Source organism: Rhinopithecus roxellana, chromosome 1 (assembly GCF_007565055.1).
Source record: "Rhinopithecus roxellana isolate Shanxi Qingling chromosome 1, ASM756505v1, whole genome shotgun sequence".
Classification (NCBI taxonomy): domain Eukaryota; kingdom Metazoa; phylum Chordata; class Mammalia; order Primates; family Cercopithecidae; genus Rhinopithecus; species Rhinopithecus roxellana.
This window is the reverse complement of record NC_044549.1, coordinates 73,577,409-73,590,615: the sequence shown is the minus strand read 5'-3', so window position 1 is coordinate 73,590,615 and position 13,207 is coordinate 73,577,409. Positions and strand designations below refer to the sequence as shown.

The 13,207-nt window shown below is 40.8% G+C and overlaps 1 protein-coding gene across 5 annotated transcripts in view; it reads right to left on the bottom strand.

Moving 5' to 3' along the window:
- The window catches only part of SLC25A26 (solute carrier family 25 member 26), a 165,296-nt gene that overhangs the window by 7,050 nt on the left and 145,039 nt on the right, over nucleotides 1-13,207 (bottom strand). For 3 of the 5 annotated variants that reach the window (XM_030924711.1, XM_010360837.2, XM_030924661.1), the window contains 3 exons: nucleotides 10,093-10,162; nucleotides 3,430-3,494; nucleotides 2,365-2,438 (listed from right to left, as the gene is read on the bottom strand). In XM_030924711.1, coding sequence (XP_030780571.1) covers nucleotides 2,365-2,438; nucleotides 3,430-3,494; nucleotides 10,093-10,162 — 209 coding nt within the window. Of the gene's footprint in view, nucleotides 1-1,558; nucleotides 1,767-2,364; nucleotides 2,439-3,429; nucleotides 3,495-10,092; nucleotides 10,163-13,207 lie in introns of all 5 variants that reach the window. The other 2 variants (XM_030924503.1, XM_030924545.1) reach the window with 1 other exon arrangement.

Below are 13,207 nucleotides of genomic sequence, written 5' to 3'. Positions count from 1 at the left end.
GCGTGGACCACACAGAAAGATAAAAGTGGTCGCCACCTTACTTGACCCGGTGAGGGCAGCACCTTTCCATCCCAAGGTGAGGAGATGGTGTCTGCTGGAAAACCCAAGTAGTTAACTGGTAAACTTAGTGCGCGCCCAGAGGAGGAGACAGGAGGTGGCAGCAGCGCTGTGTGCTTGGAGACCCAACAGAAGAAGCCGGCGGAGACGCCTTCAGGCTGAGGATGCCTGGGACCTCTGTTCACAACAGCCCAGGTTTTTCTGTGACTGTTTTTTGGTCAAATTATTTATTGTCTTTAATCATTCATAAGGGGCTAATCAAAACTCCCTTAAGTGACAACCGTTGCTGTCTGTAATGCTCTCAAGAGACTACACTGTACAGACTGACTAGAGCCCATGACTTCTGACACTTTCAGAAGATAGATATGCAAAAAAATCCAGATGACCTTTACAGAGCCGACAATGGGGACAGAGACAGGCCCTTGGCCTGAGGAAGACACCCCTCTTCTGCCTGTATTTCTGGCACTGCTTAGTTTTATAACATCAAGTAAAATACATGCCACAACCAGCACAGGGAAGATGATCTTCAATCTACTCAACTCCTACCAGCTTTCGGGGCCACGGGGTTGCCAGTCGATCATGCCATCCCCACCTGCCACCACTGTCTCCAGAAAGGCAGAGGTGCTACGGCTCTGCACAGCTCCACAAAGCTAAGGTCGATAGAAGAGGTTTGGCCAACAGCTGCCACAGAATCAAGCATGAACCACACTGATATCTGTGAGACGGTGAAATTTGGCAGTTTGGCTTTAGAGTCTAAAAAAGCCACTGAATGTGACTTCTCTTGTGTATGTAGCCCAATTGCTATTTGAAACACAGAACTTTTTTGTTGTTTTCTGAGACAGGGTCTTGCTGTCACCCAGGCTGGAGTGCAGTGGCGCAGTTGTGACTCACTACAACCTCGACTTCCCGGGCTCAAACAATCGCTCAGCCTCCTGAGTAGCTGGGACTACAGGTGCGTGCCAGCACACCAGGCTAATTTATTTATTTATTTTTTAGAGACAGAGTCTTGCCATATGGTCTCAAACTCCTAACCGCAAGCAACCCGCCTGCTTCAAAGCCTCCCAAAGTGCTGAGATTACAGGTGTGAGCGCCTCACCCAGCCCATAAAGACCGTTTACCTGCTACTGGCTAAGTGGCTTCAGGACTCATTTTTTCTCACACCATTCCTTTGTTTGCTGTGGAACTGGCAGCAGAATGAATGTGCCACAAATACAAGCAGCACTCACGATATGGCAGCCCTAAGTGGCAGGCTCCCAGTACACACGTCCCCACTCGGCCCTTCCCACGCTCTCACTAGACGTCAACAGCCAATTATTCCTCTGGCTTCACCCCAGTTCTTGTTTCAAAACCGTGACACCCTTCAGGCACCCAACATCAATCCCTGAGTTGTCACATTCAACAAAACCATCCAATATCACCTATTTTTCAAACTTCCAACTGGAAAATTTCAATCTAGGATGGGCTGCTCTCCTACAAAAACTTTAACTGGGACCTGACTCACCTACTTCATGTTCTCCAGACCATCAAATAGCTGAGATTAAAACTGCCAAAGGTACACAAACACTACAATCAAATAAGTGATCCAACTCGGCATCAGGATGAGGAGGTGGCAGTGCCAGCTGAGACGCCTGAAGTCCAGGCAGCTGCCGACCCTCTCCAAAGGGAGGCCACTGCTTTGCTCTTGCAAGAAAATTCCTGGTACATGGTCCCTAAGAGAAAAATCATAATTTCACATGCCTGGAAGATCCCAACATTCAGGTGGCTTTACAAGTTTATGGTGTCAAAGCAATGTTGAAATATCTTGCAGAGAGACCTTTTTAGGACATGAAGCTAGAAGTTTGAGGCACTTCTGTAGTACAATGGTTCTCAACTGATGCTAATTGTGGAGTCATCCCACCTGTACTGTGGTACGTTGAAAGTAATTTGTTACTAATAATAGTTAAAAGCATCAAAACCACAAATGCTTTCTTCTAACAATGTTACCTTCACTCCCTTGTATTACTACACTGTGTAACCAGAAGCCCATTTTATCACTGCTGCAGCCCAGACCCTGGTGAGGGCCACACATGTGAATTCCATCTAACATCAAGATCGGCAAGGCTGAGAACTGCCTGATTGGAATACTCCGTCAATTTGGTTTGCTACGTTATCTCATATATACAACATCAACTAGAATATTTTGCACAATATATAGAAGCTCAAAGCAGAACATAAGGAGAAGGGAAGGAGAGGTGTTCATCCAAAGTCAGGCTAAAGGAGGAGGAGTGGTGGAGAGGAAGAAAGGTAGAAGGGCATTCCTCATCTTACCCTGCCAGCCCCTGTGACCGCCAGACCCCATGCAGGGCAGAGAGCACATTCCCATTAGCAGTGCTGGAACCAGCCTGTGTGAACAGACAAAGAGAAACCTGTTATCTTCTGAAGCTCCCAATCACACACTTGCCTCTCAGGTATCTTCAGACACACAGCTCCCCATCACCCTCATCTAGGACACTGTCAGATACCAGGGAGTCTCTTGGCAATCAGGACCTGGCTCACTTGCCCAGAAGCGTTTTCACTCAGATATGCAGGCAAGCAGGGATGTGGCCCATGCTACACGGGAGGCTCTGCTTATCAGAGCTCACGAGATGAATGATGGACTATTTAACAGGAAAAAGACAGAAGCACCATGAAGCAATGTGAAGAGGGCAGGGAACCATTAGTGTAAATGGTACAACTATGAAACTTGCCTAAGCAGCTAATAAGCATATTTAATAGAGCGCCATTTAAATGTTCCATTTAAAACGTGATCAACATTCTTAGTTTGGATCCTGCCACCTCCATACTAAAATCTGGCCATATTTGTTCTACTTTTCCAAAAAGATAGGACTTTTTTTGTTTTGGTTTGGTTCAGGTATGTTATATGTATGGCATTCTTTCAACTCTCTGTCTAGCGGGGTTTTTTAAAACAATTTTTCTCTTAAACAAAATGGTTTCAACATTTCTGACAACTGTCTTAGCTCATCCAGTTAAGGCCAACCATGACCCTAGGTTCAAAGCCCGCCACATGGCAGGAGGCTCATCAACCTCTCTGAGCCTTAGGTTTGTCAGCAGTAAAAACAGAGTCTATGTGAAGATAGTATTACCAGGCAGTGGCCTTACCAGCCCTATGTGCTTACATAACACAGGGGAAAATGCCTGTGAAATGGTACAATATTATACAGACACTGGGGATATTGTTCCATCAATGGCGGTTTTCTTAGAGGTTCCACAGACAGCATAAGATGCTATTACAGGTAAATGGTAGCCGTTTGTGTTTACTTTATATACGTGTAGTCCTAGTGCTAACAGATATGAGCATCTGAGGTGTCTCCATTACATTATTTTGCCACTTACCTTTGCCAGCATAATTCTTGTCTTTGCCACATCTAGAGGTGTGGTGACTGCAGCGGCAAATCCACCTGTGCGAATAATACCCAACACCCAAGTGAGATACTGTTTACTGTATTACATGATAATTTTGTAATTTTTAGAATTCCTGACTCTGCCCAAATCACTTCATTATGTACACTGATTATGTACACTGATTCAAGAACACAATGCACACATGCACAATCTTTATCCACACGCTTCATTTCTTTTGCAGTGATACAGAACTGCATGAGAGAAGACGATGCTCTACCCACTCAGGTGAAAAACACAAGGCTCCACAATTTATCTTGCTCTCTCATTAACTAGCAAACTAATGAGTGTGTATGTGTACGTACATGATGAATGTGTACACATATGACATACATGAATATGGCCAGATGCCCACTCTCAGTATGTGAGACCCTCTGCTCCTAATGGTTCTCAAAGGGTTCATGACTTTCTATGGGCCACTGTCTTTTTTTTTTTTTTTTTTTAAGATAGGGTCTCACTGTCTCTCACCAAGACTGGAGTACATTGGTGTGATCATAGCTCACTGCAGCCGCACCCTCCTAGGCTCAAGTGATCTTTCCGCCTTAGCCTCCTCCTGAGTAGCTGGGACTACAGCTGCACACCACCATGCTTGGCTAATTTTTTTAATTTTCTGCAGAGATAGGGTCTTGCTGTGTTGCCTAGGCTGGTCTTGAACTCCTTGCATCAAGCACTCCTCCTGCCTCGGCCTCCCAGAGTGTTGGGATTATAGGCGTTAACCACCATGCCCAGCCTGGACCACCATTCTTTAAAGTGACTACTTCAAAATGCTTCTATCATTTCTGGTCTGCATATAGCAAAATGGACAGAGTACATGTAACATTGTGGGGATTTTTGGTATACATGGCTGGATTCTTGGAATTAAAGGAGCAAAGCTTTTTGTGTTTCACAGGCTCCTGAGAGCAGGCTAGTCAGAGTTACTACATTTCTAAGCTCTCTTCTACATCTTTTTAGCCTGAGTCTTGCTTCAGCACACATTCCATGTTATGGCTTCCTTCCTACCTTCTCTCTCATGTTTGCGTTATCTGAATGTCATGATGGCTGAACTGTACACAGATTGGACTTTTTGAAGGACTTTCTGTTTTAACATAAACCAAGTTTATGGTGTCAATATTTCATTTAGTGCAGTACAAAGATATATTCTAAATCCCAAGAGTCCCTACAGAGAGAGAAATAATAAACCCTAAAATGTGTTATAAAGATTCAGCTTCCAAGAGCTAGGGGGAAAGAGGCAGTGTTGTAAGGGCAACAGGACATACGTATGTGAAGGATACTCGAGAAACAGCACTACTTTCCTTCTCACTTTGTGGCTTGTGGACAAGAAGGTCATTTGACCTCTTTCTAAATACGATGCTGAAATAAGATTATACCAAGCCTCCTCTATATGGTAACATTTATTATGATACTGACTTTTTGAATGGTGTACTTATTTACGCTCTCATGGTCCACTTCTGGTTACCCCTGACTGTCACAGACTTTAGGGGTAAGTACTATCAACTGACATGAGTATTTGAATCCCCTTTGGTTTACCCATTTCCAATTATGAGTATGTAAAACTCTTTGTCTTAAATTCAGAGGCTGTCTGAAATTCAGAGACTTGCTAAGTTGTGTGTCTTTTAAATTTTTGTGGACTTGGTCTTGAAATCCTACTCTTGTAACCATATATTCTGCCCCGGAAAAGTAAATATACTTTTAGTTACACAACAGAATCCATGAACATCCATCCATCCATCCATCCGTCCATCCATCCGTCCGTCCGTCCGTCTGTCCATCCATGCGTCCATCCATCCCTCCCTCCCCCTCTCCCCCAAGAAAGGAAGAAAAAGGAAAAAGACACAAGACACAAAGGCAACAAACTTTACGATCTCAAACTTCCTATACCCCGAAATAATGTATTTGGTTTTGTTTCCCTTACCAGCAGCAGGGTCTAGCCTGAAAGAACCTTTTTTGGAGGTGGAAAGACCGACATTTAAATCCCTGCTCTACCAGTTGTCTAGCCTTAGGTAATTACTTATTCTGTAGCTGAAGCACCTTATGAACTAGGGACTCCTACTACCCCATGCTACAGGTGGGGAAACTGAGGCTTATGGAGGCTAAAAACTTGAAGATTTTACTTAGCGCAGAGCTGAGACGGGATCTTAACTCCGGAACTGGGACTCTCAGCCACTGGTCTCCTAGTGGCCTCAGTTTTCTCATCCGTAAAATGCAGACAGTAGTATGACACAGGAATTAAATGGGCCTACGCAACATGTCTGAAACAGCATCTGGCTCACAGCAGTAATCAAAAAATAACTCTTTCCTGGGTGGGCAGAGCTAATGAGTGATTTTTCTTCGTATCTAGACCAGCACACACACAGCAGGCACTCGAAAACGCTTAATTGGTATCCTGTTCTCTAGTTAAATTTTCTCTAGTGAAATTTTGTAGTTACAAACTGAAAATATATATAGTCCTATTCTCTAGTGAATATACAGTGCTGTTCTCTAGTGAAATTTTCTAGTTATAAACTGAAAATTTCAACTCATCCTCTAAAAGGCAGGGAAAAGTAAAGGTAGGAGCTAATATGTGCACTGCTTACTTCGTATCTGGCATGCCAGGAATGCACTAGGCACATTGATTATTTGATCTCATTTGCATAGGTGTTACTATTCCCATTTTACACCCAACTTACTTGCCCGGGCCACACAGCTGGTGCGGGACCTGGGACTGTCACATGTATCATGACTCCAAAAGTATTACTTGTTCCACTACATAATGACTTTGATATGTAAGACAAATTAAGATTTATCCAATGGTGAAAACTCACTTTCATATGTGAAAATGTTCACAAACGATCCTAAACCAATTAAAAAGACCTAAAGGTTGATAAGGAACATCTAATAAATTTAGTTACTGCAAATCAAACTTATTTTGGCCATTAGCAAAGGTCTACCACCATTACTTTAGTGTGGATGCCTGCCAATATTCTCTTGGAGATTTAGGTTTCATGAAAGTAATACGAAGAAAAGTTAAGACAGAAACACGTATGCTCCAATAGGTCCTAACTTTACTACCAAGAGAGAAGCTGTATTTTATGTGTTACTAATAAATCAATTTGCCCGTCTTCAAATATCGAAGATTTCTCTGATTCGCGGATCTCACAATGCTTTTGTAAGGCTGTAAGGAGGACTTGGGAAGATAATAGAATAGAATAATGGTCATAACGGGGAAGGGCTGGAGGCCAGGACTTTCAGTTAAAATGTAGTTATTTTCTATGTTTTATTTAAGGGCATTGTAAGCTACTGGTAATAGACACAAAGAACATTCTAACATATGACACAGGAAATCATCATTTGGTACAGCAATTATAGGCTGCTTTTGTGTTCAAAGCATCCGTGAAACAGTCTTCTACGGTCTCCACTAGAGTTAGGTTTCTACTGAATGTCAGGCTAACTGATGTCGAGGACAGGATTCAGGGGAAACTAAAATTTTATGATAAAATTATATCTATTTCCTTGGGAACAAATGCAGATTCCCTAACCGCCCCTCCCCGCCATAAAGACAAAGTAGCCACCTTCCTATAGTAAGGCTGGAGCTGTCACCTCTGAGCAGCGGCTGAGAATGTGGGGGCAGCAGTGGGGAAGTCCCCAGACCCACCCCTGGGCAACCTTGCTGCGATTCATTTCTCCTCCAGACCCTGCGCTGCTCCTGATTAGTCTGGGAGGGACAAGAGCATCACCACGCGCCTCTTATGTGTGACCTCCAGTGAAGTAGACAGATGCGGAAGACTTCACATCAACAAGAAGGAAAGTGGTTTTTGTTTGTATTTTAATAGAGATTGTGTCAGGCCTTCTCACTTGTTACCCAAATAATCCCTCACCCTATCCTAGAATTTCTAACCCATGGAGAGACTGCAATCAATCTCTTTCCCCGCCTCTTTCTCCTCCACCCCCTTTTCTCCTAGAGAATGTACAGAGGTGTTTATTATGAGAAACTGATCAAAATATACTAGATCACCAAATATCACTATGGTAGCAAATGTCATACTTAGGCTGCATTATGGTTTATGTTTAGAAGTTCACTTGAAGCAAGGAAGTTGGCCAAGTCCTTTTTTTCCCCTAGTTTCACCGTTGACCAGAAGCCAAGGGAATTTCTGTGCATGACAAGCCATCAACACCTCCAATCTCATGGGACATTTTTGGATATTTGTGCCAAGTAGTTTATAAAACAAGCATAAGCAAGAAAGAGTGCCAAGGATGGCACACAGAATGGTTCATCTGCAATGATTTAGCCAATTTAAATTTGGAAAAGCACATGGGGATGAGAAATCTGATGTCTGATTTGAGGGCAAGTTTTATCACTGCCTTTATGGCCATGTAAGGGTAAAGTCTGCAAGTGCAGTGTGTAAAGGGACTTCGCAAGACATCATTCATTTCTATATTCTGTAAGACACCATGTTGCAACTCTTACAGAATCTCGCTTTTTCACAAATTGGAATATTTTCAAGTGATGTTTATCCTTCAGAAAGGCTTTAAAATAGTAACCCTGTTCCTCTGCATCAACATTTGTACCAAATACAATTTCAAAACAGTAAGAGATATAAATAAGAAATATATTTATCTTTTGCTAAATATATGTGGATCTACTAACAACGGATTTTTTGCAGGCCTTGGACAAACTCCTTCACTTATCAGAACTTCATCAGAAAAAAAATAGGATGCTTGTATTGGAGGCATTTTAAAATGTATGAGCTGTTAGAGGAGATTGTTCTGTACAGTAACTTCATTGATATGACATTCCTTCACTCAATCAAGAAGGTGAATTACTGTGAAAGTAGGTTTTCATTTTCTGGACGTTGGTTGTTCTTACTGAAATAGTAGGTAATTCCCTATATCGACTCGGTTTTGCAGAGTACAGAGTACTAACCATACATTATCTCAAGCCCTGAAGTAGGAATTGTTGCTTCTACATTACAGGTAAGGAAACTGGCACTCAGGAGGGCCCCAAAGTCTCATTCCTGAGTTGGGGATCACAAGGAGACTTGACAATCCTGTAAGTCACACAGCTCAGCCTGTGCTAGATGTATAGCTGTGGGCACCTCGCTCCCTTTCTCCACACCCCAGCATCACTGGAGCACCGGCTGTGCTGCCACACTCCCCAGGCGAGTCACCTTCACTGAAAGGGCCTGGATGGTAGGATCCTACCACAAAGATAGAGGATGTCTGACAGGAAGTTCCCTTCTCTCCCTCCTTCTGACAATATAAGTGCTTAGCATCTATTACAGAGTATTATTCCAAAAAGGAAACTGTAATTAATGCAAATTTCCTTAATAGTAACAATGTCTCTGCAAGCAAATCTTTGAATTGGGTATTTAAGGAATAGGACCAGAGAATACGTTCTTCTTATTTCAACACATGGAAGTTTTATAGTATTGCTAACTTTAAAAAGTAGCTTTACTTATCCAGGATGACTAAATTTCCATTATGTGCTCACCTTGTCCCCAGGGCCCAGGAGAGTGTCTACAAAAATGCACATCTCTCTTAGGGACTGGGGAATAATGACTCCTGACCTCTGGAAAATGAATCAAGACCACCTACTTATTTAACACAGCTAGCTAATGACTATGTGTCATGTGGAAACAATCATCATCATAATCAATCTGGATTGGTTTCACTGTCTAGAGGCAAAATTCTTATTGTTGATTACCAATTCTACAAGTCAAATGAGTCTATTAATAAAGAGTCCTATAAAATGAACATTTTGTTTTCCCAATCACGACAACAACAACAACAACAAAATGACCATTAAACAAACTGGAAAATAATTATTTTCCAATGAAGTTAACACCCTACACCTCCCCTACTGGCTTCACATCTCAACTAAAAGTTTTCTTTTCTGGCAAATTTCCATTTTATTTCAACTATAATTCTAATTTAACTTTTAACAACAAAATATACTTCTCTCTTAGGTTTTTTAAATGCGTCACTTATTAAGCTCTTTAAAGCATTTGAGATCTCATTAAAGCCTCACTGGAAAATTCCTATGACTTAGTGATGGATAACATGATATTGCATATTGTCACCTCGCTCTTGCTTTAATGTCTCGAAAAATGCCCAGATGTGTAGATCTCCACACTTCCTACACAGAACAGTTTAGCCTTCAGTAAGTTACGGAGGAGCCTCTGCTCTCCTGACACTAGTTAATCTACAGTGCTGTCAAACATGTCACACGAACCGTGAATCATTGCCTTCTGCAGAAATCTCTTAAACCCCCTAAGCACTGCCCAAGGCAGACAGCTGCACGGTGAGCCCTGCACCCACAGCAAGTCTCTTCCCACAGACGACTTTCTAAATCATCTTTAAGATCATTCTAGGGCCTGAATGAAGGCTTTAATCAAGATAAAAAGAAAAAGAAAAATTTGTCAAAAACAAATTGGTTGTCTTTCAGGCAGACGCCTTTTTAGCAGTTTTTTCCCCCCTCTAGGACACATTCTTTTCTCAACCAATGAAGCACTCTTCATCTAAACAACCTGGAATTTTTAAAGAATGTTGTTTTTGCACAGTTAATATTTTCACATTTTTCCCCCTCTTAGGTCTTTCCCAGTATAATATAATCCTTTGCACCTGCAAAAGCTCCACAGACTGCTGACTGCCAAGAATCCACCACATGATCCTGCCTCCAGGACCAGAGGGCCTGTGTTTAAGGAGAAAGAAAAATACAAGTTATTAAATATTTGAATTCATCGGAACCTCCTGTGGGTTAGCTCTGGGGATGGGAACTTAAATGAGAAGCTATTTTGGTGGCATTCTTTACTGATGACATAAGTGACTTTCCCAAAGACTTCACTGCATTCTAAAATAAGTCAAAGAAATGAGAGTGACAGCTACAGTAGAGTGCTCAAAAGAAACCATTTTCAGAGTATACATATGTGTGTGTGCGCACACAAAAACATCATCGCCACAATTGAGATAGCAAACTTACTCATGACCCACACGTTTTCTTGTCTCCCTATGTAACCCCTCCTTCCTGTCCTTCCTCACTATCCCCCAATCTGATCTGTCACTCAATTAGTATGCCTTTCTCAGAATATTATATCATTGTCATCACATATTTTTAAAATCCAACTTCTTTTATTCAGAATTATTTTGTGATTCACCCATGTCATGCAGATATCAACGCTTGACTTCTTCTTCATTAGTAATATTCCGTTGTATGTATATATCGTGATTTATGCATTTACCTGTTGATGGACATCTGGGATGTTTTCAGTTTGAGGCTATTACAAACAAAGCCACCACGAACATTTGTATACAGGTCTTTATATGTACACATGCTTACATTTCTCTTGGGGAAATACCTAGCGGTGAAATCGCTAGATCACATGGGAGTTATGTTTAACTTTTTAAGAACTGCCAAACTGTTTTCCAAAGCGATCGTACCATTTGACATTCCCATGAGTTCCGGTTTCTCCACATCTTCCTAATACTTGTTATCATCACCACTTTAACATTTTAACCATTGTACTAAGTGTGTTGTAGTATTTTTTTTTTTTTTTTTTTTTGAGACATAGGCTCACTCTGTCACCCAGGCTGGAGTGCTGGAGTACAGTGGTGCAATCTCAGCTCACTGCAACCTCCAACTCCTGGGTTCATGTGATGCTCCTGCCTCAGCCTCCTGAGTAGCTGGGACTGTAGGCGCTCACCAACACGCCCAGCTAATTTTTGTATTTTTAGTAGAGACAGGGTTTCACCATGTTGCCCAGGCTGGTGTCAAACTCCTGACCTCAAGTGATCCACCGGCCTCAGCCTCCCAAAGTGCTGGGATTACAGGTGTGAGCCACCGCGCCTGGCCTTCATTGTGGTTTTAATTTGTATTTCCCTAATGATGCTGAGCTGCTTTTCATGTACTTATTTGCCATCCACAACATACTGTCTTTGGTGAAGTGTCTGTTCAAATGTGTTGCACATTTGTACTGGGTTACCGTATCTCAATGACTGAATTTTAAGAGTTCTTTACATATTCCAGACATAGCTCATTTCCACGTTTTCTTCTAGCCTTGTCTTTTCATTCTTTTAACAGCGTCTTCCAAAGAAGTTTTTAATTTTGATGAAGTTCAAATTACCCTTTAACAGATCTTGCTTTTGGTGTCACATCTAAGAAATCTTTGCCTAACTCAAAGTCACAAAGATTTTTTGATCCTGTGTTTTCTTCTAGAAATTTTATGCTTTCAGGTTTTACATGTATATCCATCATCCATTTTGAGTTAATTTTTATATATGGTACAACATGCAGATTGAAGTTATTTGGTTTTGTTTTCACATGTGGATATTCAGTTGTTCCAGTGACTGGGAAAGATAATAATTTCTCCAGTGAACTGCCCTCTTGCTTTTGTCAAAAATCAATTGTCCACATCTGTTGGGTCTATTTCTGAATGCTCTATTCTGTTCTCCTCTATCGGCCTATCTTGGTATCAATCCCATACTTTCTTCACTACTATAACTTTATAATGAATCTTGAAATCAGGTAGTATTTGTTTTTCAAATTCTTTTTCAAAGTTCTTCTACCTATTCTAAATATTTTGCATTTCCATATGAATTTTGCAATCTGATTATCAATTCCTATGAAATAACCTGCTGAGACTGTGATACGGATGCACCAAATCCATGGATTATTTTGGAGAGAACCAGCTGTTAATGTTGAGGGGTTTTCTTCTCATAGGCATGACATTCCTCTTCATTTGACTAAGGCCTTCTTTACATTCTCTCCACACTGTCTTATAGTTTTCAGTATATAGGTTTTACACTGGTTTTGTCAAATTTATCCTTAAGTATTTCACATGTTTTGATGCTACTGCAAATCATACGTTTTTAAAATTTCAATCTCTGATTGTTCATTGCTAATATGTAGAAACTGGTTATCAATACAATTGATTTTTGTACACTGATCTTGTATTCTGCAGCCTTGCTAAAGTTACCAACCTCATAGCATTTTTTTATAGAGCTCATTAAATTTTCAACATAGATGACCATATCATCTGTGAATAAAGACAGCTGTACTTTTTCCTCTCCAATTAAGGTAACTTTTATTGTTTATTTTCATTTTTGCCTTACTGAATTGAGTAGGACCTTCAGCATAATAGTATGCATTGCAATAGTGACCACAAATATTAACAAAAAAGTCCTCTTGACTATACTAATTTAAATGGTTAGAAAAGTATAATGACTTTCTGAGAGTGGTGTGACATTTTTAGGGATAATCAAATACACAGTAACTAAAAGAAGAACAGCAAAGTTCGTTTTAATTTCCTACTCTGAATACTTCCTCACTGACAACTATCTCTGGAAGGTTGTGAAGGTCACTGAGGGGAGGAAGAAGATGCCATGGAAATGAATCATAGGTACTGTTTACTCTGTCAACTTTCACAACTTTTCTTAAGTCAGACAGCTGCTATGTTAACTTATCTAACAAATTAAATATGTGACAGTGTGTGGTTTGAGGACCAACATTTCCCTCTATCCATACTAACATGAATGATTCTCTGAAAGTGTATTAATTCAATTTACTGCACTGAGAGTGCAGCTCTCAAATAGATATTTGTCATCTTACTTGTGAAAACAGATAAGCTAAAAAAGAAAAGATTTATTAGAAACAGGTTTCTAAAGATAATATTGCCATTAAACAGAGTATCTGGTATATTTTCAGAAAATGCTCTAATGTTTGCAAATAAATCTGTATGCT